At 42.6% G+C, this 24,302-nt stretch overlaps 2 protein-coding genes across 2 annotated transcripts; both read left to right on the forward strand.

Annotated features, from left to right (window-relative positions):
• The first annotated feature begins 694 nt into the window (after positions 1 to 694).
• On the forward strand, positions 695 to 4,835 carry LOC115390485 (intercellular adhesion molecule 3). The gene is made up of 5 exons (XM_030094367.1): positions 695 to 943; positions 2,473 to 2,745; positions 2,837 to 3,166; positions 3,374 to 3,631; positions 3,793 to 4,835. Exons 1-5 carry the CDS (start codon positions 883 to 885, stop codon positions 3,963 to 3,965), a joined length of 1,095 nt encoding a protein of 364 aa, XP_029950227.1. The 5' UTR covers positions 695 to 882; the 3' UTR covers positions 3,966 to 4,835.
• A 3,041-nt stretch (positions 4,836 to 7,876) lies between these two features.
• On the forward strand, positions 7,877 to 13,615 carry LOC115389507 (hsp90 co-chaperone Cdc37-like). The gene is made up of 8 exons (XM_030092906.1): positions 7,877 to 8,158; positions 9,612 to 9,908; positions 9,991 to 10,096; positions 11,375 to 11,490; positions 11,570 to 11,692; positions 11,776 to 11,958; positions 13,320 to 13,391; positions 13,493 to 13,615. The coding sequence occupies exons 1-8, from the start codon at positions 8,042 to 8,044 to the stop codon at positions 13,613 to 13,615; spliced, it is 1,137 nt and encodes a 378-aa protein (XP_029948766.1). The 5' UTR covers positions 7,877 to 8,041.
• The last annotated feature ends 10,687 nt before the right edge of the window (positions 13,616 to 24,302 follow it).

A 24,302-nucleotide genomic window follows, 5' to 3' on the forward strand; every position in this document is an offset into this window, starting at 1 on the left:
TGCTGTGCGGAGTCCACCACTCCGACTTGGTTTAAAATCAGTGCTTTCTTTGAAACTTTGACAGTTTGCTTTGATGGTTTAATGGACCGGATTGGAGCCTCTTGCAGGCCAGTTTTGGGCCACAGGCCTTATGTTTGACACCACCACTTCATTGCATTTAAAAAGCCTAAGGTTATAAGATAATGTGTTGTTAGCTATTATTACGTTATTGGTTGTTACAGCGAGGAAAGAACAACACGAGAAAAGAAGAAGAAATTGAATAAAATCAGGACAAAAGATTGATAAATGATTCAAAGGTTCATAATTAGTAAAATACTCATGAATTTCATTCATTGGCTGTGTGGTCTTCTTTATATCCCAGCCTAATGAAAAGTGAAAGTGCATATTTCCCAGTGTTGAATTAACTCTGAAAGTGTTAAAGAGTGGTCTCATATATACACTTTTGTCGTGTTAAGTGTATATTTTAACACTTACATTTAACACTACAACAGTGTATATATGAGACCACGCTTAACACTTTCAGAGTTAATTCAACACTGGGAAATTTGCGGTGTGACATTCTGAGCTGCTCTTCATTCACCTGAACCTGGCTTTCACCCCGGGTCCGGGTTTCCCCACAAACTTCCCCGCTTCCGAGAACGGCTACTTTCAATTTCGCTTCTATTTCAGAGTGGTCCGAGGTCAGACACACTCATTCACACACTCAGTCAGTCACTCTCTCTCACACACACAGTCCGCAGCTCCGGAGCGTCTCTACTCTGTGGTTCTCTGTCAAACAGCCTCTTCAGGACCGGACTGTTCTTTTTCCTTCCACTCTGGGATTGTCTGGGATCCACCCTCGGTTGTTTTTTTCCTTTTTTTTCCCCCACCAGAGATTCGGACATGTTGCTCCTGTTTCTGCCTGCGCTGCTGGCTCTGCTCAGAGTTCACGTTCTCGCCTGCAGTAAGTTTATTCTTTCTCCCAGGGTCTGTTGCCTTTATTTCTCATGTTTACAGGCTGCGTGTTGTTCAGGGGCGGATCCACACGTTTCCTCAGTGAGGGGCATCGGCGGCACCGACAGTGTGTTCTTGGGTTTTCTTTTGAATATTCAGACTTTTAATATTCAGAATTCAGAAGATATTTAATCCAGATCTCACGTTTGCTTGAACTTTTTGAAAATACTGTCTCAGTGGGAATGGGGTAAATAAATAAAGTTTGATTTTAATGGTGAAAGGCAACTTTTCCTGCTCCTGTACTCGCTCCTGACAGTCCCTCTGCACACGTTGCCAGCAGATGAACTTGGCAGTCTTACTGCTGGAATATCATCATCTATCCGTAGGAATGTCCGAGCGCTGGCCAGAACCCACTGCTGGCCCCGCAGGCTGTCAGGCTTCTTTCTGTTTGATCCTGTTCAAAGTTGCAGACCACATGTTTGAGTGTGAACTTTGTCCAGCATGCTCTGTCAGCCGTTGATTGGAGTTTCCCTTTTTTCCTTATAAGCTTTATTTCATGAGGAAGTCCCCTTGAGATGAGACAAATCTGTTTGGCAAGAGAGACTTGGCCAGTGCAGCCACTAATATAAAATATACTGTAAGTCTGCCAGGCCACGCAAGGTACACAAGTTAAAAATTAAAAGAACTTCCCCAGGAAACCAGATAAATGAATGAAACTCATTCCTCCTTCAGAAGATTATCAGTAAGACACATCTGATTCAAGGTTAAGTATTTCAATATTAACTGTGTGAATCATCCCGGTAATCAAATGGCCTGAAGGTAAATCTCAGTCTGTTCTGACTGTCAAGAACTTGAATTAACTTTCCACCATTATTGCTCAGAATCTGCCTCATCCGGGGGTTTTAAGTCTATGAGTTGACTTTCTCGGGGGGGGGGGGGGGGGGGGGGGGGGGGGGAAGATCTAAACAGCTCCAGGGGAGGCTCAGTACATTGCAGAGGAAATGTATTAAAGTGGCTAACCGACGTAAGCAAACATGTGAGACGATGTGCAGGTCATGCAAAGGTCCATTTTGTGAATTACTGAGGTTTACCAATTCATACTGTATTTCTTACATCAGTGTTACGTTGCTTTAATTGCACTTTAAGCTGTGAGTAAAACCACTGTTACTAATTCAATTAAAAGGACAACAGACAGAATTCTCAGAAGAGGAGTTTTTAATGATGACAGGTTTTTTTTCTACTGTCAACTAATATTTGTTATTCAGATTCACTTTTATAAAATGTCTTCATTCAAAGGAGTTTTGTGGGTCATTCCATGAAGTCATTTAAAATTAGATTATAGTCAGTTTGGAGATTGCTCTGAGCGAAGAAATGAAAATAAAAAGTGCACGGAAGGAGTGCACCACTAAGTTACAGCAATCTGATTATTTGTAGCATGAAGGCTGTGGACACAGAAGAACGTTGACTCCTTTTGCTACGGTGTCACAGTGTGTCCTGCTTCAATAACTTTAAGAAATGTCTTTTCTGTGTTTCCTCCAGATGAAAACTGTCCAGATCCGCCTGTTTTCACTCCGTCCACACTGGTAGTGAAGTACACTGACTCCATTTCTATCAAATGTGTTGCAACTGAGGATGCCAGCCTCCACAATGGGCTGGAAGTAGCAGTAGGAGACACAGAGCGAGACACAAACAGCTCAGCCACGTGGACCTGGTGGGTTCCCAGCATGTTGGAATGGGACACGTCTGCCGTGTGCTTTTATGAAGCCAAGCCCGGACTGCAGTGCTGCACCATCCTTCCTTTAACCGTCTATCGTGAGTATCGATGCGTTCCTCTCGGCTGGGATTGATCGTCTCTGGATACGATTGAGAGTCTGCATCGTTTTCCTTTTCTCTGTGTCTGCAGAGCCTCCGGAACAGGTGTCCATCAGCATCGTGAACCACACCGGGCCGATGTTTGAACACGAGGAGTACACGCTGCAGTGTACCGTACGTGAAGTGGCTCCTGTGCAGAACCTCACTGTGACCTTCTACAGAGGAAGGACAGTGTTGGGTAAAGTCAGGTCCAAAGCAACGTCGAGGACACCGGTGACCGAGATGTTCGCTCTGAGCATCAACACCACCAAAGAAGACGACGGCACCAAGCTGTGGTGTCAAGCGGAGTTAGAACTGGGACCTGCCGGACCGCAGGACCCTGTGATCATGCCATCAGAAGAAGTTCTTTCCACAGTTTACTGTGAGTCTTTTTGGTTATCAGATCATTTTCCAATAACCATTGATCTAAGATCTTGATTCAAATCCATCCATCCATCCATAAAAGACAGGTCACTGTAGAAAGCTCTGCTCAGATGTCTCCAAACTAACTCTGAAGTTTGTGACACTTTTGCCATGTCGCCATCTACAGCTGTTTAAAACTTCTGTTACGTTTTTCTGGTACCCACAGATGGACCTTACCTGGAGGGCACGGCCAGTCCGCAACCCATCACACTCATAAAGGGAAGCCCTCTGCACCTGAACTGCTCGGCGGTGGGAAACCCGCAGCCCTCGTACTCCTGGACGCTGCCGTCGGGTCACTCTGCCAGCCACAACGGCAACGTTCTCACCGTCTCAGCTGTAGGTTATGAGCATGCAGGAAAGTACGTCTGCAACGTGACGGGCAACTCAAAGGCGGCCACTGTGGAGTTCAGCGTGGACGTCCAAGGTGAGTGGATCTCTGACGATCAACCAAGACATTTTTTTTTTCAGATTGTGCGAAATTGAGAGGGAAATTTATTGAGACTATTTTTGGTGTTGCCCGTTCTTCTGATATGTAACAATCTCTTTCTATTTTCTTTTTCTTCTTCTTTATCCTCATTTCTGCAGCGGACATCACTCCATACATTATAATCGGGGTCGTAGTAGGTGTGCTTCTGCTTTGCGCTGGAGCTATATTCACATTCAGCCGCTACTACAAACACACGCGCATGGGACAATACAACCTGAAGGACGTTTTCCGGCTCCACGCCAAGCACATCGCTGTGCCCAGTGACGCGTAAGGGAGTGTACAAGAAGAGCAGAAGGAGTGAGATGTGGATGGACAGTCACCGCTGTGTAGATTTAGATTGCAACTTTCACGCTGCAGCTTCTCCAACATGAGCGTTTCTCCTCCCTATTTCTCACCATCGGTCTCTTGATAGGCGTGGCGTAAAAACCAAATCTGGCCACACGGGGAGAGTTTTAACGTCGAAATTGCTCCGTGGGGAAAAGGGAATCAACAGAAAGGTTTGTAACCACATTGCAGCTCCAGCACAACACAAAGAAGTGTGTGTCGTTTGTCAATAATTAATTAAATCAACACACTCACACAGTTCAGCAGCACATGAAGCAGAAGCAGTCATTTTTGCATACAAGCTGAATCATTCAATGAGGAAGAAGCATCAGTCACGTCTTCCACCACTTTGAGTCTGGTACACAGAAATGACCCGTCCTGTTCAATAAGCTGGACAAAATGTCCACAACAACACTGCTGTTCCACATATGAGTGTGTTACACAGGGTGCACACAGTAAATATGAAGATTTGACAGCATTTCAAGCGAAATAATGTCTATGATTTTTTAAAATTCTCTTTCTGTGTTATATGGCTTTGTATATGGCTCTGCTGACATGTGTCTGTCTGTCTTTACGGACCTGAATGATGTGACTTTCTGAACTTTACAACTGCTTGTGAAACCACCTAGAATTTGAGAGAGGTTTTTTCCCCCAAACTGAAGTCAGAGTCCCAGCAACTGTCACCTCCTACAAGTGTGTTTGTGCTCGCGGTTACTTAGTAACGTGCTTGATGAGAAGTTACAAAGATCTGTACACTGGGAAGTCATGAGGAAACTCTTTTTTTGTCGTCTTTTTATGTGAATGTGAATAAATTATTACAAAAAAAGTTCTGTGGTCTTATATTTCATTTTGTGAAAATCCAACTGTAGCCACATAAAGGTCGCTGCTTTTCACAGATTATTTATGAAGCTGAAACAGACTGGAATTTCCATGAATGGGCAAAGATTTAACAATTTAGACTAAGTTTGTAGAGTATCACCATTTGACATTCTCAGGTGTCGTCATTCTGCTTCTTTGTAGAAAATAAACATAAACATTATCTAAAACTAGCAGATCTGAGATGTAAGCAGATGTGAATCATGCTGTGAACAAAGATTTAGTTTGCTCATCTTGGAAAACAGGAAAGATCTCCAGGCGTATGAGGGAAGGTTTTTACATCCGGATAACTAAATACAATACTGTCATTTCCCAAAGCACTTAAAGAAGTGGAAGTTATAACGACATATTTCCTCTTTATTTTATTCTCCTTTGCCAGTTGAACCTCCTCTGATGTCTGGAGTCTGTTCTGATGCACCGGTTTACTACGGAAACCCCCCGATCACCACCGCCACCTCCACCGCCGAGGGTTTGGGGGAGAGGGAACACATTCCTCAAAGTATTTTGCTCCTCCCCTTCCTCCCTCCCTCGCTTCTCTCCCCTGACAGAAAGGAATTTGCTTCAGATTAGGTATGAGGGAGGGCGGACATGTGGAATGGCTGATCTAATCTTTCAGTGCTGAATATAGATAACCTTTTCACGTGTTTCTGTTGGAAGCGGTGAAATTCGGGCTCAGTAATTCTGATAGCAGCCCACTGTGCAGCGGGCTGCCGGGGTGACCGGTCCGTCTCCTGTCGGGTCTCACAGGAACTTCGAAACACAGCCTCTGTTTACACTGGGCTTGCAAATAAACTCACTGGACATTCAAATAGTTTAAGCAGCAACTGGAAAAATCAGCGGTCAGAGGAATGCTTCCTCCTTGTGTGCTTTTTTTTTTTTTAAACTAGATTATAATGAAATGAAAACAGTAATGAGTAAAATTACTGACAACTTTATTAAAATGAACATTTTTTAACGGCAGTTTACATGAGATGGAGACACATTGAAGTGATAAAATCAGCTTTAGCATTAGACTATGAGCTGTGGGCTCAAATGCCAGCCAGGTCTTTTTGTTTGCATGTTCTCCCTGTGTATGCATAGGTTTCCCTCAGGTACCTCAGTTTCCTCTCACACTCCAAAAATATTCACGGAAGGTTAATTTGTGACTGTAAATTGCCTCCTAAATGTTTCTTGTTGAACTCAGACTGAATCATTTAACCTGGTGGAAATATTAGTGGGACTGTTTTTCCAGTTGTTCTGAGCTCCTCCTTCTAGAGATGTATTGGAAGAGGATTTTTACATGAACTCACATGTTTATGTAGTTCATATGTAGCGAAGTGCTGGTTCATGTGTCTTGTTCTGAATTTTGAAGTTAAATCAATTCGTCAGGTTTTTTTTTTTTGTGTGGGTGTGTGTGTTTACTCGGGACATGAACTGCTCCAGCGTTCATGTGCTGCCGACCCCCACTGTCATCTGAGTAACAACCCAACAAGTGGAAACTGATGACACGTATCTTAGGCTTCCTTTTATTTTCATGCAAGCTTTCACTGTGTCCGTCCCTCCAGAGACATCATTGCTCTTCAGACTGCAAACGCTCTCAAAGGAAACATCTGTGCCTGAGGCCCTCTTTCCCTTTGATGGCAAAAAGTTGCTGATCAGGGACAAAATAATATGTTGGTTTGTACTTTTGACAGTGGGTCAAATGAAGCAATGGCTTTAAAGAGCATAAGAATCAAGCAGTCACTGAGACCAACATCTTTCATAAATATTACTTACTAAGTACTTTGTTATCATAGCCTTAAACTAAATTACGTTGAGCTCAGAAGCTGTCCTGCGATGACCTGATAGTTTATTTTGCTTCCAGGAAATGCAGACGTGTGTCTCTGTAGGGCCTACAGTCAGTGACATTCACTCATAAAACTGACACGGGGGGGGGGGGGGGGGCAATGCAGTTGTGCTTCGGGAACCCAAATGATATGAATATCTGTGTCCTCTCTGTTCTTAATGTTTCTTGCTCTGTGTGCAGAAGTGTGTGTGATTTCTTTACAAAAACAACCAACCGCATCCAAATAGTGACTCATTTTCAAATCATTTTCAGCATTTCTGCCTTTTCCATGCAAACTGCGATCATCCATAGAATGTTTCTTTGATACATTTTCTCAAACAAAAATAGGAAATAATAATAATAATAATAATAATAATAATAATAATAATAATAATAATAATAATAATAATATAAACGAAGCCTTAATTTACTTTAAGAAGCACGATGCAACCAAGCTATTCCACTATACCAGGGGTCTGCAACCTGCAGCTCTGCAGCCACATGTGGCCCTTTAGTCTCTCTGCAGTGGCTCCATGAAGCTTTCACAACATGAAACGGGAATAAACATTTGACTACATTTAGAATAGATTTGTCAGTCTTGATTCAAAAGAGATTCAACAAAAGGTACCAGTAAAATTTGGAAAAATAGCTGAAACCACAAAAAAGGGGAGAAATTTTATATAATAGCTTAAAAACTGGAAATATTTAGAATTTCTGAAAAAAGAAAATGCATGCAAAACTACCTACCAACAGGTAAAATGGTTAAAGCGGCTAAAATTTCTAAATTTTCTACAAAAAAATGCTTGAGAAGAGCAACAAAACTGTTAAAATCAGGTGCAAAAATAGGTCTAAATATAAAAATGTTCACTATCATGAACTGCTGTTAAAACCTTAAAAGATATACTTTTTGTTTGTGCATCAAAACTATTATAAAACCTCATAAGCTGCATTAGCCTTATTTTAAAGGTTAAATTGCAGCTCCAGATCAACTTGACTGGTGTGGAAAGTCATAAAAATGTCTCTTTTGCTCATAAAGGTTGCAGACCTCTGCACTATACAATACAATATACTAGAATTACATTTCAATACTGACAGTTGGGTAATAGATTTTGTCCTTTTAATCTATTATTATCATTGTAGAACCTTCCCGCGCATTCTGGAAGACGTGCATTGATTGGCTTCAGCGTGACGTCAGTTAATGGGGGATTTACTTAAGCCTCTTGCGGCTCCGCGGCTCCTCTAAGAGGATCGAACCAAGTAGCCTTTAAGTCTTGCTTTCCTTCTCGCCTTGCCGGAGCGGCGTCGCAGCCAGCCGACACGGAGGACCGAGCAGCCGGGGCAGAATGAGCGCCGCGGCCGGCATCGACTACAGCGTCTGGGACCACATCTACGTGTCGGACGACGAGGACGTCGCCAGTCCGTTTGTGGATACGCCGAGCTTATTCAGGATGAGACACCGGGTCAGCAGGGACTCTTCTACCGCCTGTCAAGTCTGGAGTCCGCTCCCTCAGTAGTCTTTCCTGTAGACGTGAGTGTTAGTGACAGAGTGGTCAATACTCAGAGAGTCTGACCAGCAGGTGTTATGAGGAAATCTGTCACCTGTCATAACCTGTGACCTGTGGTGCCACAAATACTAGAGTCCTTGTATCTTTATGAAAATGCAGCACTTAGGGGTTAAATCTTCAAATAAGGAAGCAAAGATTTGTTGTGCAGTAAGTTTCCAGCCGGGAGGCTTCAACTAAAACTCCCTTCAGAATAAATCATCAGTCCGGAAAGAAGGCAGAACAAGATCACAGAGCAGCGGTCAACGGTTTTCCTGAAGTTGTCAAAATCATAAATACACTTGTCAGAGATAGTCAAAAGAAAGAACAGGAAACATGGGAGACATAAAAATCTGGCGTAGGAGTGCCAAACTCTTTTTAGGACCACATTGAGTGAGCCAGACCGGCAAAATAGTGCCATAACAACCCTTCAAGTTACACTTTAAAGTTTTTCTTTGTCATGATGAAAATGTATATTTTCACACGACCAAACAATTATTCCCAAGACTTACTACAATCACAACATAAAGCCAATTTTAATGAAACCTTCTGGCACAAAATACATAAAAGTATTCAAAAAGCTTTTCCCATATGCGTTTTGTAACAAAAAAAAAAAAAATGCTAATGCTAATAGCAACAGGGTAGTTTGCTTTCATGACAAAGTTACTGATATCTCCATTCAGGCTCGGGTCTCAGTGTTGTGTTTTCCCCGCTTGTCTGAAGAAATTTGTGAAAAAAATCGTTTTTAGTGATTTTCTTACAGTTTTCTAGGTGGTTGGGCTGGATTTGAGCCCCTGACTGGCCGGTTTTGGCCCATGGGGCCTTATGTTTGACACACCTGATTTCATGAATCTTGTCGTTACCATATCATGAAATGATATTAAACCAAAACCTGTTGATGATGTGTGTTGTAGATGAAGATAAAATAAATGACGAACAGGAGTGCGGTCGTTTACTACTTGAGCCGTCTGAGCATCTTGTCCGTTTGGGCTGATGCTTCCTACGTTGTTGTCATTTGACAGAACTGAGTGATTCTCCAGTGACTCACACCCTCCAGCTTCCGCCCCTCCGCCTTTTACTCATCCTATTTTCTTTCCTGCGGCTTGATATCTGTGGAGACGTGGGAAAGTCCAGATAGCGCCGCTGTTCTGTGCTGCTGCAGCAGCTGTGCAGCACCCGGTCCAGGATCACGGCTTCTTTTCAGTTCGTGAATGTAGATTTACGAATGTAGACTTTATTAAACCATCAAACAAGTTGAGTCTCTGGAATGATTGAGATCCCTTTTTAATCCCTACATGTCTCACTTCTGAGCAGGTTATAAATTCACTTTCCTTCATCTCTTGTTTCCGTCTCCCCTGTGGTGCCACAAAAGGCTCGTCTGGAGAAAATGGCCGAGTTTCAGCAGAGGGGTGAAGACCTGGAAAGCAACTTTGCAGACTGCAAGAGGCTGCTGGAGGAGGCCCAGGCACACCTGAAGCACCTGGAAGAGGAGAGAGAGGAGGGAGGGGCGGACGAGGAGAGAGACGCCGAGCTGAAGAGCGTCCAGGCCCAGGTCAAGAAGCTGAGGAAGGACGAGAAGTCCTTCGAGAAACTGATACAGGAGTACCGGCGAGAAGAAAAGAAACTGCCCTGGAACGTGGACACTCTCAGCAAAGAAGGTTTCAGCAAGGTAATGCAGAGCACTGAGATCCTGATTGGATAAAAAAAAAAAAACTGTTGAGCCTTGATTAGTCTGTCTTCTATTTTTCTAGAGTGTCGTCAATGTCAAGCCTGCAACGAGGCAGGAGACGCAGCAGGGGAAAGTGGAAAAACACAAGACCTTTGTGGAGAAATATGCAAAAGAAATCAAACACTTTGGTATGTTCTCTGATCGGACTGGTGGCTTTGCCCCAGCATGCCTCACTTCTCCTGAGGCCTGGAGTACAAAGTGTTTTCTACAAACTCAGGAAATCCGATTGTCATCTGGCTTCATTCAAGATAACTTTGAGCAACCTACCTCAAAGCTGGCCGGCAGCAGCACAGCCCAGTGTCCAGCCTAAGACCCCGTCAGGAAAGTCTGTGATTCTCTACGGAGAATTTCTTCAGCATTCAGTCCTGGACAAACACAAGGCAGTTGTGTAAATCTCGATGAGTCATTGATGATTCTATTTAATTTTCAAGTTTTACATTGAATTACTGTAAAATTGAAATTATTTGTGATCCTTTTCCAAACCCTCCTCAGGCTCAAGTATATGAAGGTTATATCAAAAGTTGAATGAACAAATGAATGAATGAATTTATTTCAAGTTACAAAAATACAAAAATAAATTAAAAATGTACTGTACAATATTCCATACAAAAGAGCCACATTTGGTAAACCAAAAAAAACAAACAAACAAGAAAACAAACAAACTGTACTGTACTATTTCCAACATTTCTTCAGAAACAAGTTATTAGCATTAGAGCAAGAAGTGTGTTATAGAAAGATTTCTTGTCTGTACCTCGAAAAGGAGTGGGAAGAAGACAAGTTTATAAACTCCCACCCCTTGCTGTATGTTAATACAAGCCGTTGTGTTACACTGATTTGAAAAGGGACTGTTTCTGTTCTGGATTGGTCAGGGTTTTCTGTTTTTTTGCATCGTCTGTCTTGGAGTTTTGGATCAAATTCTAATCTTTCAGTGCAGTCGAGACAAGACAAGTTCACAAAATAGCATGAACATAATGTTGCAACCATTGAGCTACTGTGAAGCTGTTGGCTTAAAGTTTCTCACGTTATATGATATGGTGGTTGTTTTGATTGCCAGCCAATAAAAAAAGAAAAACTATTCTCCAGTCAGTTAGATATTTGGTACAGTTGTGGGTTTGTTTTTTTATTGTAACTCAGATGATATTGATCTAATTTCCCTTTATTACACTTCTTCCTGTGCAGACATATATTTTGATAATTAACTAATTATAGAGAAAAAACTTTGCTCCTCCTATATTTCCTCCTGCTACATCACCCCAAAAAGCTCTGACACGTTGAAAACCAATCATCTAAAAATATCCAACATTTAAAAAAATCAAACATTTAATTGTCAATGACCTCTGTCAAACTTGAAGCCTCTGCCTCTCAGTGTGGAAGCCGTGTTCCAGATGTGCTGGTGTGTTTCCCAGGTATGCTGAGACGGTGGGACGACAGTCAGAAGTACCTGTCAGACAATCCGCATCTGGTGTGTGAGGAGACGGCGAACTGCCTCGTCGTCATCTGCATCGACTTCGAGATCGATGAGGTGAACGCCAGTGAGTAGAAACGCTCTTCTCGGGAGTGTTTACAGCAGATTAAAGTTTCTTCTCTCTCAACGTGCTCAGAAACACGGCCTGATGGAGCAGGTGGCCCACCAAGCCATCGTCATGCAGTTCATCCTGGACTTGGCGAAGACGGTCAAGGTGGACCCGAGAGGCTGCTTCAGGATGTTCTTCTCAAAGATCAAGGTCAGGAAGTACCGAACCCTAGTGTGTTAATGCAGCACCATGAATCCTCTCGTTTACGTTTTGTCGTTTGTGCTGTTGGTCAGACTGCGGACGAGGCGTACCTGGAGGAGTTCGAGCGGGAGCTGGAGCTGCTGAAGGATCGGATCCGCAGCTGCGCTCAGGCCCGCATGAAGGACGCTATGCAGGAGCTGGAGGAGGAGGAGAGGCAGAAGAGACTGGGTCCCGGCGGTCTAGACCCTGTAGAGGTCTATGAATCGCTACCGAAGGTATAAAGCACCAAAACACGGAACGTCGTCGCTTCAGCTTCGACTGTCAGTGTGAAGGTTCAGACCTGAGGAGAAGATGCTGAAGGATCAGTTCAGTATATCTTTCTTACACAGAATAAAGTTGGTTTAGTTGTTGCAAACTAACTAAAAGAATGGCTGAGTTATGGCATTGAATCAGGGAATTCTAAAATCCCTCATTTTTCAAATGACTCTTTGCTTTGTTGAAGCACGTTTTAAAACTTTTCACATTCATGAACGAAAAAAAACCCACAATACAATAATTTATCATAAAGATTTATTCAGTAGAGTGAATCAATATTTCCTGATTGATCCCATCCCGTTAAGCCTCAAACAAACTTCATCCCGATAATGAGCTTGTTTGGATACTTTCCCTCACAAAACCTGCCAGCTTTCTCGTCTCTCTGGGGCTGAGTGAACACAGCCTCGTGTGTTTCCACAGCCTCACATCAAACCCAGCAGTCCGTCTGCCTGCAGCTACAAGTCTGAAAATCCAAAACGGCAAATCAACACACAGACAATAACTTGTGGAGCTGTGACACTTTAACTGAGCTCTGTTTTCTGATTTACTCATGAAGTTACGATGAAGCCACGTCAGTTAAGAGGAAGTGAAATAGCGTTGCACACGTTGTAGAGAATCATCTACTGCTGAAATCGGGCACTGACGACAGTAAATGGTGACGCGGTTACCAACAGTCATGGTCAGGTCTGGTAGCATGTGCTGCTGGGAACCAGTGAATCTTCAGGATCATGAACAGACGGCATGAAGCAGCCGTGATTGCACAACAGTATTGTCAGACGTTTACACGCCTTTTTTATGAAGCTCCAGTTTTCTCTGGATTTGTTCTTTTCACCAGGCTGTTATTAAGGTTTTTTTTTTTTTTTTTTTTTTTGTGGCACGCATGGTGGCACTAGCTGGACTGGAAGGCTGCAGTTCACAACTAAAGGTCACAGGAAGAGGAAGAAACATGCAGTTTTCATTGGACCAGGAACAGAAAACTGGGAATCCCCACAATGTTCATCATTTACTTTTTTGAATAAACATCAGCTAAACTACAAGTGGACCGGGCTGGAAGTTCTGTCTGATGGGTGTGTGTTGGTTCACTTCGTACTCCACCTCTGCAGGACTGACAACACTGAAAATTGGAAAAACATTGGAAATCATTCCTTCACCTTTTGTTTTGGTATTTATGCACGTTAATGTGAACAAAAGGCTGAGATCTACATTGGAAACAGGTTTCTTCCTCTACTTGTTCAGAATCGGGGGAGACACACCGCTAAGCGGAGTTCAGATCGGTTATACTGACTGTCTTCATGTCAGGACGGTTTCCTGTGTCTTTCAGGAAATCCAGAGGAGCTTTGATGAGAAGAACATTCAGATGCTGCATGAAGCCATGAACAAGCTGGGCTTTGAGGTCAGTGTGCCTCCTGCCCCTCAAACCATAACTGATCAATAGAAGCAACAAAACTGTCGATTCAGTCAGATGTGAGCTGCTGTCACTGTGTCTCTCTGCAGGAAGGAAAATACCACCTGAAGAGGTGCATCGACTCTGGACTCTGGGTCCCTGAGTCAGCAGAGGACGATGATGGTGATGACGAAGAGGAGGGGGAGGAAGAGGAGGGGGAGGAAGATGATTAAGCTTTTGTCTTGTGTTTATTCATTATTTCTTATTAATCAAGAAGAGTGTTGTGGAAAATGTCTTGTCACATGTGGGAAAAAATGTGCTCAACTATTAAAGGATGTGTGTAGTTTTACTTTTTAATTATCAATTACATCAAAATTCATGAATAAAAAGGTATTTGATGTGACCACCGTCTTGTTGGAAAGATTATTTTTTTAGATTTATTTAGAATTTCTAAACCTGTTCTCAACGTTTCACCACTTAGCTTGTGTGGATGTAGGGGTGTTTCCGCAAAAACTGACAAATCATTACAAAAATAAACTGTATCATCAGTTATTTCTACACCTTAAACCTAAAAATTGAAAACTCTGAAGCATTTCTAAAATTTTAATTGTGATAGTCTCTTAATGGTTAAAAAATATGGGGAAAACCATCAGATCTCAAGGATCATGTGTATGATAAAAACAAATAGGGCTGTTTGACTTTCTTTCTGTTTTTATGAAAATGACTTAAAAAAAAACTCCACATCATGCATTATAGTGGGGCAGATAACTGCAATAATCGTTCACTTGTGGAAACAAGCACCAAAATTGGCACACATGCTCCTTGGGCATTGCTTTTTTGACAAAACCCGTTAGCCACCTAAAATTTCATGATGGCGGGCGGCCATTCTTCAAGATGGCCGCCCTTTAATATACAGTAACATTGCATTTCGCAATAAAATTGCATAAACCTATCCTATTTGAATGATTTTGGTGTCAAATCGTACATTTATCACTACGTAGAATCCAAATTTGGACCCATGGACTTACTCACAGGCTTCCTTGTACCATATATCGGTCCCAGAATCCTAATATTCTGTTAAATTAGAGGTCCACCTTAGTACGTGCAGCATCTTTCTGTACAAGGCTTCCAAGTTGGACTTGACATGATGCAGTGTGTGCATGGTGGTGGTTGTTGGGGGCGGGGGTGTGAGGTGGGGGTGTTGTGGTGGTGGTGGTGGTGGTGGGTGTTAATGGAGCGGATGCCATAGCACAGCCAGGGCACACTGGTGGCACCACTGCTGTGAAACTCAGCATGGGGTTTAGTATCAGCTGAATAATTTATTTGGTGTAGCTACATAATAACTTTAGTGTCCAAATACTGTCTAACAAGCCCTGCATCAGTTAGCTAGTGTTGATTTCATGTAGTTTAACATAGATGTTTAGTTAGCCAAGTCAAAGTCTCCCTTGCAAGTGCGTTGGGCGGCGCCTATCTCCGTTTTGTAACCCCAGGCCACACAGCTACTGTGAGTAGTGGAAGCTACAGTGGGGGGGTTAGATCCCTGGTGGCTCTGTGTGTTCGACCCCCTACCCCATTCTATATATACCGAGTACCTGGCTCGAAGGCAGTCGGTACCTTTTTTAAGGTCTTTGGTATGACCCGGCTAAGGTGTGAAGCCACAACCTCCCGATTGTGAGGTGGATGCTCTACCACTAGTCCATCACTCTGTTTTAGTGAGCCAGCTGTGAACTGACAGGGTGTGCCAGTGCAGGAGAGCCAAGCCAAGGGTAAGAGCCTAACGTTCATTTACTCTCTTATTGAGATTCATAGTCATAACCTGTCTTGTGAGTTCACAGGATGGAGCTTCTTAGTTACAAATGAAACACATTTGGCCTTTAAGGCGAGTTCTACGCAGCTTGGTCTGGCATTCCACTGGCTGAGCACTCTGTTTTTCTTTTTGTGGCTCTCTCTAGTTTAGTGTTGTTGAACATGAGGCAACAACTTTGGTGATACTGTGCCAAAATGTGTTTCATTTGTGACTAAGAAGCTCCATCCTGTGAACTCACAAGACAGGTTATGACTATGAATCTCAATAAGAGAGTAAATGAATGTGCAAAAACTTTAAATGATGGAAAACTTCTTGCAAGACTCAGTGGTGGAGATGCTATTGCACAGGATTTCCAATACCATGTTGCATCCTTGACAGACTTGTACAATAGCGAGAGGTCATACCTCAGAGCCACCAAGAGACTGGAACAGGAGCATGCATCCGAAGAGGATGCCCACCCACAGGCATTCTCTGAGCTAGTCACATATCTATTGGAAACCTTCAGATCTGGTAAGGGTCCTGTAGTATTCCGACTTGCAGACATAGTTCACTTGTATGCCCAGCGCCTGGAACAGCTGGGTGTTGATGCATCTGCTGTCAACTCCACAAGACTGAAGGTATGGGATATGACTAGGTTCGGGAAGAAAAATATATGACCTACACTTAGCCCGATCGTTCATCCAGTATCATTTAAGTCCCGTGCGATCTGTACACCATCCGGGTAAGTCCATGAACAAGTCATGTTAGCCCCTTTACCCTCGGCTCTCCCGCGCTGGCACACCCTGTCAATTCAGGCACGGCTGGCTAACTAAACATCTATGTTAAACTACATGAAATCAACACTAGCTAACTGATGCAGGGCTTGTTAGACAGTATTTGGGACACTAAAGTCATTATTTAGCTACACCAAAACAAATTATTCAGCTGACACCGAACCCCATGCTGAGTTTCACAGCAGCGGTGCCACCAGTGTGCCCTGGCTGTGCTATGGCATCCACTCCATTAACACCCCCCACCACCACCACCACCACAACTTGTTTCCACAAGTGAACGATTCTCCTGTAATTTGCAGTTATCTGCCCCACTATTAATGAGATTAGAGATCTGGACATAAATAGTAAAAAAATCCTCTGGACACACGTAGAAGCTGTTTTAAGCTTCTCATATCAACTAAACTATATTTGGATGTTTTTGAGGACACATTTGATATAATCCAGCCTGATGGGTTTGGAAATGTAAAAACAGTCTTTGGTGACATCTAGTGGACATAATGACACATCACACACAACACACACAGACAAGCACGCTCACGCGCGCGCGCGCGCACACACACACACACACACACACACACACACACACACACAGAGTTCTGTTGAGCGTGAGGCTAAATGACATTCAATAATCTGCTTTTCTGCACATTCTTCTTGTGTATTTCAGTTTTGTTGCTTCTTTGTTTTTATGAGTGGTTGTTTCTCTAGCAGATTATCGATGTAAAATCACGAACTTAGAAGATATTGCCGCTTGAAAAAGCAGAAACCAGAAGCATCAACAGGTTTCTTTCGCCGTCTCCTCACCTGGGGCCTTACCTATAAAGCTTGCGGCGCACAAAACGAGCCCCAAACCTTGCGGTGCCGCCCCTCTGCGCCAAAGCAGGTACCTATATACATTTTGCGAAGGGAAAAAATGCGCGTGACTTTGCGGTCCTCACCGCCAACAAAATAGGTGCCGTACGGGACCGCACAATTCAGAAAACTACGTGGAGACGACTAAGCAGAAGGAAACGGAATTGAAAAGCCTTTATTTGTCCCGCATGGGGAAACTGCAGGGCTGCAGCAGCAAGAAACGTAGAAAGAAAAGTAGAAAAATATAAAGCCCAACCATACAAGGAAAAGTTAAATATAGTTTGTATGTAAAATTAGATATAATTGCATAACAGGAATATACTGACCGACACAACTAATTATTTAAGTTGAATTAAATATAACGGAAATAAATCGGAAGACACATTTAATTAAATAATAGATAGAAGCCGACAGATATAAATCAAACATAATTTACACCAAGATCCAAGACAGATATAACGAAATAAATAACAGACATAAGTTCGATATAATTTAAATATACATTTAAGACAGACAGTGAGTGGTGATGAGCACATGAGGGGAGACACTTTGAGGAAGTCATGTTCAGAGGCTTTGGAATGTTTCCATCCTGTACCATCTCCTTTCTGCATCTTCTAAAATAAACACAAAATAAATAGTTCACAGGGAGCAATCAGACACATCACATATAAACATGTACAATGTCTTTGTCTCTGCACTTACAAATACCGACTGTCCCTTGTATGACAATTTTTCTCATGATACACACTTCAAATTGTTCACAATTACATGGCAAATTGACACAAAAAATGTTTGCTCTTTTGCCATGGCCATATCTGACATCCGAACCCCGAATCATCCCGGGTTCACAGCCTCTATGTGCTGCAGCGCATTAAATCCTGCTGACTCCAGAGGCAAAACAATTTAGATAATGCCTGGACACACAATCATATTGTGCAACCATTTCCACTACATTTTTATGTTAAGTTTTTTTTTTCCCTTTTTTTTTAAAGGTGTTTCGGCAATGTTGAGACTCTATGAATTATGACAACTCACCTTCAAGTCGGACCACTTTTTTCACTTCAGCAGTAGTGGCCCGATGGCTCTGACCACGTTGTGGTCACCTGCTCCCATTCAATATTTTTCTGCCTGTCCCTCCACTGCTGTGTCCTCCAGAGAGGACAGCAGACCGGCTCTCCACCTCACCAATAACGGCAGCAGCATCACCTCAATCCTCCTCAGCAGCAGATCCACCGCCTGCATGCAGCGTGTCTCACCTGCCAGCGACACTTGTGTTCTGCAGCGAGACGCTGATCGCCTTGAAAAGGACAAGCTGCGTTGTCCTCTGCTGAATGTGCGATTAAATTGTAAATGCCATGATTATGCACACTTTTGCTCATTTGGCTGATCATAAAGTGTTTTCCTATTGTTTTTGTTCGTTTCTTTATGTTTGAAATAAGATTTAAAATGTTGCTTTTTTTTTTTATTTGAGTGCTTCAACACAACCCGCACGAATTTCATTAAAATCTTAATTTTTCGACACTTCATCCGCCTGATCCGCGGTTATCTGCAGGCTCCGCGCGTGCGCCTCACCGTCTAATATACCCACATTTCATTCATGAGTTCATTTGCATACCCATATATGGTGCCAAGGGGTGGAGTTGGGGCGGGATTGTGGGTGTGATCGGCCACCGACACGTTCTCCGCAGGATTTGAAACAGTGACTTGGAAATTGCTAACAGCTGTGCTGCGCACTTTTTTTGGCTCCTGAATTTTTTTTGCAGACAGAAGTTTGCGTTGCGTTCCCACGCACCATTATTGTCAGATTTTCCCGCAGGGTTTTATAGGTGAGGCCCCAGAGCTGTAAGCCAGCGCTGATTGGCTGTGCGGCATGAACGAGTTTTTTATTTTGCACTTGATCTGAACTCTTTGGAGGAACAGTATGCTAAACACTATGCTAGCCGCTAGCAGTACTACCCAAAACCTAACATCGGAGCCACTGGTGAGTCAGTGAAACCTTCAAAAATATTATCTTTATCAGAATGCTGTGGTCTTAAACACCTGCCTATTCGAATGTACCTTGTGTTGCTCTCAACTATGAGAGACCGCTGAGTCTATTTTTTTTCTAATATGCCTGAATTCCAAAAGATATAGATAGCTGTGTCTATATCTATCTGAATAGATTGTGTAATTTTAGACCATCTGTGTTCGTTTTATATTTAAACTGTATCAAAGATGGTACAGATTTAGCCAGTGAGTTTTTAATCTAAATTTTCAGCACCATGGACAGTGGACGCTCTGAGATTGACACCTGTCAGGCTGCAGTGTGTGTGTGTGTGTGTGTGTGTGTGCGTTCTCGTATTTCTATCCTTGTTGGGGCCAAATGTCCCCACAAGGATAGCAAAACGTGGAACGACGTGCCTTGTGGGGACCTTTTTCTGGTCCTAAGTAGGAGAAACAGTGTTTTCTTGACCATGTTGTTGTTACTGAAAAAAGTAAAAGTGCAAAAACATTTCTTTAGGGTTAGGCTTTGTTGTGGTGTGGGTTAGGGTTAGGGTAAGGGTCAGGGTTAGGGGCTAGACATGAATGGGAGTCAATGGAAGGTCCCCACAAGGATAGAAATACGAGACTGAGCGTGTGTGCGTGTGTGTGTGTGTGTGTGTGTGTGTGTGTGTGTGTGTGTGTGTGTGTGTGCGTGCGTGCGTGCGTGCGTATGTGTATTTGTTCTTCAGAACAAGTTTGTGAACCGGTTTGTGACTTTATTCTGCTTTCTGAGGCATATAGGTTTGCTTGGCTCAATAAAAGTGAGCATTAGTGTGTTGTTTGACGGGAGCATGAGGTTTTGTTTGAATGGTAAAATTACTATCATAAGAGCCTGTAGAGAATGCTCCGCCCCCTCTGTACTGAGACCCACGCTGTATTGTGTTTCGGCTCCGATAAAAGTAAGACAGACTGTCAATACGCCAAAATATCAAGAGGAGTCAGAGGCTAGTTCATAAAACAGCAGCAGCTTAATGAGCAGTGATGTTTGAACCAGAGGAGTTCACTCATCAGTTCAACTGCTCCGTTCCGCGCCGTGCTTCATGCTACACCCAGTGCATCCGTCCTGTCTGACACTAGATGTGACTGATGTAAGGAACTGTACACTAGAACCTGAATCTGAAAATGTTATAGCTCTTTCCAACCATTGCACAACCACAGTTGTGTTTTGGTTGCTCACCCTTGCATTACCCATGATCCCCACCGCACCTAATACACTTTCATCCACCTTTCACTGTATGTCCAAACCTCTGATGGTTATAACACAGCACTGATTTGTGGACATTTTCTTCAACATCATGCCCTGTGAATCCCAGGGTTCTGATTGTTTCACAACTAAAGTCAACTTTTTTTGTGTTTCTGTCCTGGCTTTCTTCATATATTCTGTCCTTGCAATTCACCTGCCTCGTATTACAGCCGTCAAAAAGTCCCATAGATGACTCTGCCTCGCCTTGATTGTCTTAAAATTTTTCAATTTCAAATTTAGTGTCATCAACAGTTGTTTCATCATTAAGTTTCCCCACATTTTATCCACTGAGACGCTGTTGTGTGTCAGAAGAATGAAAAGTCGCTCAGAATGTCTACTTGAACACCTTTCTCCTTTAACTCAGGCTCAGTTCATGAATTGAAAGACTTGATTTTCAAGAGAGTTGAAAAAAGCTAAAATGTCAATTCATAAAAGTTAAAAAAAGATTTATGTTTTGGAAAAAGGGAGAAAAATATTACTTTGAGAAAGAAAAATGTACAGTTTAAAAGGTGAAAATGTGCAAATAATCCATTCCATCACTATTGTGTTGGAAAGGTATGTGAGAGATTTAAAATGATCATTAAGGCGATAGAGGACTGAGTTTTGTGTTCATGTAGTAAATCTTGTTTCTGTACAGGCTACGTTTTGAAATCCCTGGAAACCTTAGATTTTGGAATTTGATTGTCCGTGTCGAAGGAGATGCCCCAGTAGATTCTTTCCTTATCCAAGGAGAAGATGGAGATTACCTTCTTCATTTTTATCATTAAAAGCTTGTGTGGTAAGATCAGTCATTCACCACATCTGTTGACTTTTGACAGAATTACCTTCAAGCACTTTTGACATTTTCCTTGACTAAAGCTGGCTGTCAGGATCCTGTGGGTCCCGCCCCCTGGGTGGGTCTCCCATCCTGCCCTGCTGTCCATGTCTTCCCCTGTGTGCGTCATCACTCCCACCTGTGTTTGTCTGCAATGTTCCAATCTTTCTATCATCTTGTCAATCTATCGTGTCTTGGCTCCGCCCTCTGCCCAAGTCTACTTAGTGTCGTCTGTCTCCGTTGGTTCGTCTTTGCTTTGCCCCCCTTCCATGTGTTCCTGGTGTCCCTGCAGCCTCTTGTGGTTCTGTCTTTGGCTTCCTCACCTCTGGAGTTCAGACTTGACCCTATAAACTGTTCATTTTCTACATTTGGGTCCACCACCGGTCTTCACACCTACTGAACTGACCAAACCTAAAGCGATTAAATGAATATATGAAACAGACACTTGAAAGAAAATACCAACTCAGTCTGGAACTTTTATTTTACAGTTTATTTGGGATTGAATGGCATTTATGTTACGTGCTAAAGAGCTCAGCTGAGCGACTCATGCACTGAACTTACATTTTATAAAGTTTTTCTATGATAGAGTTCATTATTGAAGAATTATAGTTCAAGTTGAAACATCCTATGGCTCCATTTATTGATTGTGCTGAATTTTCCTTTCTTGTAAACCCTCCTACAAGCCCAGCTGTGGTCTTTATCACTCTGTTTACCTTGGAGGGTTTTAAATGTCTGAGACTCAATCTGTAAGAGTGACTAGTCCACGACAGACCTGCTCATCTCTATTATGTGTCGAGTTACTGTTGTGTCTTTTGAAAGTGGCAACAACATACAGCAGTTTTAGTTGAACATTTTATTTTTTACATAATTCAGATTTCTATCACTGCCCCCCTGAAGCTCTCTGGTGCCCCCCCATGGTGGGGGGCAGACACCACCCTGCACTCCGAACCACTGCATTACAGTAATAACTTCTCCAGTGTTTTCTCTGAATCCCAACTCATTTTGTCTCCATCACTCTCTTTCACTTTCACTTGCATAATTAATTGCAGGGCCGCTCGCTCTCACCCTCTCTCTCCTTCATAATTAATTGGTAGGTTTGATTTAGTGGTCTGTGCAGGATTTTGTTGAGGCAAAGCTTCTTTGTGCAGTCACTTTTGTAAATAGGAAACAATCAGCGCAGGGCCGGGGCATAAATCAAATCTAGATAATGCCCGTAAATGCCTGATAGGAGAATAATAGAATAGCCTCACAGCTTAATGCACAAACACATGCATTTTTTTAAAATGTTATTGCATAATTGCTTTGCTAAAAATTGGGTTGACATTAAATGTCAAAAGCTGATACATATTTTGCATCAGAATTTTCATTTATCATTCATGAGTTTACGTTAGGAATTGTAGTTATAGTTCAAAATACCAAAAATACTCAAAGTACTCAACAGTATGTTTGTATGAAAATAATTTAGAACACTGCAATCATGAAGTTGGACCTGATGTGACATTTTAGAGCTTCAGTTACTTAAAAAAAATTAAGCTAACGGATTCGTCCCAACATGCATCTTGAAATACTAATTTATACCACAAGGTGGTGCAGTGGGTCACTTGAATATGACAAAAGACTCATTAGTGGTTGAAGATCTTAGCCGTTATGATCTAGATTATAAAAATTGCTGGTTTTTAATGCAGCATTGTTACAGTTACAACATAGTTGTCATGTGGTACTTTACATTAAAATGAAATATTGCAGAAAACCTCAATTTGAGACGACCAAGCAAAGGCGATAGTGAAAAGAAAGAAAGCCGTTAACATGACCCAGAGGTAGTATTTCATTGATTTATTTGATCGATAATGAACTTCCTGCTGCAGAGAGAGACGGAGACAGGGAATAAACCACAGACCGCAGGAAAGAACGACAGATATCGGGAATATCTAATATTCCTGACAGATGTTTCTCCAAATGGTCTGAAATGATTGATTATACAACCTGCAGTACATAATGGACACAGGTTTATTGAGAAGCTACTTTTGAAAACACTGTTTTAATTATAGTGGTGTTTTGTGATCTCTCAGAGTTGTATCCTCCTAATTACTTTCAAGTGAAAGACCCTCTGGGAAGCTTTTTTTTATACCAATCATGTTGCCTATTGAACCAGACATGAGATTTTAAGTGGCAGTACACAACATTTCCAGGTCCCTTGTTGCTCCAGTCTTAACCACTAAAGCATGTCACTGTTATCTTAATGTGAAGTGTGAACAATGATTTTTGTAGAATATCTGGAGAGACTTTCTCTTTAAGGGTGCAAATAATAAACACAGGATTATAAATCTTTCTATTGACGCTGAACACAAAGAAACCGAGTGATGATTTAATGATTAACTGTAAATTTTCATTTACTAAAAATAACATCGTCTTGGCTGAGTCTCTTGTATGGGAGGATTTCCTCGGATGCTGAGCGCAGGAGCGTGACGACGTCCCTGTGTGGTTGAATCCTCTGATGGAAATGTTCCATTCGTGTCTGAGATTTCCATCACAAACAACATATTGCCTAATTTGGACTAAAATGATATCAGTGAGGTTAACTTCATGTAAAAAAGAGGCGTTTTTCCTCTTCTTCTTGTTTTCCGGAACCGAGTCTCCGTGTTCACATTTATTCAATTCTGTCCAAGATTACACCAAATGTGGATCTAAGAGATGATTCATGTTTTTAGATGCGCCGCTTGTCCTTGAACGGCTTGAAAAGGACGGAGCAAACAGAGGAAGAAGGGATACAGAGAAGAAGCGTGATTATTGTTGGGGTTTTTTTTTTCTTTATTATGATGAGTGGTGTGTTCCAATAAAAATGGGCTGTGTGTGGGGGTGGGTACGATGGAGCGCAATGACGCCTGACTGTTGAGAGAGGAGATGGTGTGTGGCTGGTAATAAAAGGGAAAAAAAAAAGGCATTGGTGGGAGAGGGGAGAAAAAAAAAAAAAACCAAAACAGAAAAAGGCAGAGGTAGTGATGGAGAGAGGAGGAGCGGCGACTGTTGTATGGGATTAATGGACGCGCTGTGCGGGAGGAGGGAGGGGGGCTGAGATGGGCTTCTCCACGGAGGCTGTGGCGGCCGGGGGAGACCACTGTGACAGGGGAGAGGAAGAGACAGGGAGGGAGGGAAGCGGGTGAAGCCACGGATATTCATGAAAACGCCGAGTGTGTGTGTGTATGTGTGTGTATGTTTTTTTTCCCCCTCTCTCGCCGTGGTGAATCCACCGCTGTGCCTACAGCAGGAAGACGGAGACATCGGAGGGAGACAGAAGGAGACGAGTGGAAGCCAAGACGAGGCCCAGCCCATCTTGCCATTGATCTTCAGGCGATCAAGGTGAGTGTTTTTATTCTAACATCCTGCAGCTGAGCTGTGTGTGTGCGTGTGTGTG

Source organism: Salarias fasciatus, chromosome 6 (assembly GCF_902148845.1).
Source record: "Salarias fasciatus chromosome 6, fSalaFa1.1, whole genome shotgun sequence".
NCBI lineage: Eukaryota > Metazoa > Chordata > Actinopteri > Blenniiformes > Blenniidae > Salarias > Salarias fasciatus.

Coding starts and splice junctions, on each gene's coding strand:
- LOC115390485 (XM_030094367.1), top strand. CDS start 883: ATGTTGCTCCTGTTTCTGCCTGCGCTGCTGGCTCTGCTCAGAGTTCAC. Junction 944..2,472: donor AGTTCACGTTCTCGCCTGCA/GTAAGTTTATTC, acceptor TGTTTCCTCCAG/ATGAAAACTGTCCAGATCCG. Junction 2,746..2,836: donor CCTTCCTTTAACCGTCTATC/GTGAGTATCGAT, acceptor CTGTGTCTGCAG/AGCCTCCGGAACAGGTGTCC.
- LOC115389507 (XM_030092906.1), top strand. CDS start 8,042: ATGAGCGCCGCGGCCGGCATCGACTACAGCGTCTGGGACCACATCTAC. Junction 10,097..11,374: donor AAAAGAAATCAAACACTTTG/GTATGTTCTCTG, acceptor TGTGTTTCCCAG/GTATGCTGAGACGGTGGGAC. Junction 11,959..13,319: donor TCTATGAATCGCTACCGAAG/GTATAAAGCACC, acceptor TGTGTCTTTCAG/GAAATCCAGAGGAGCTTTGA.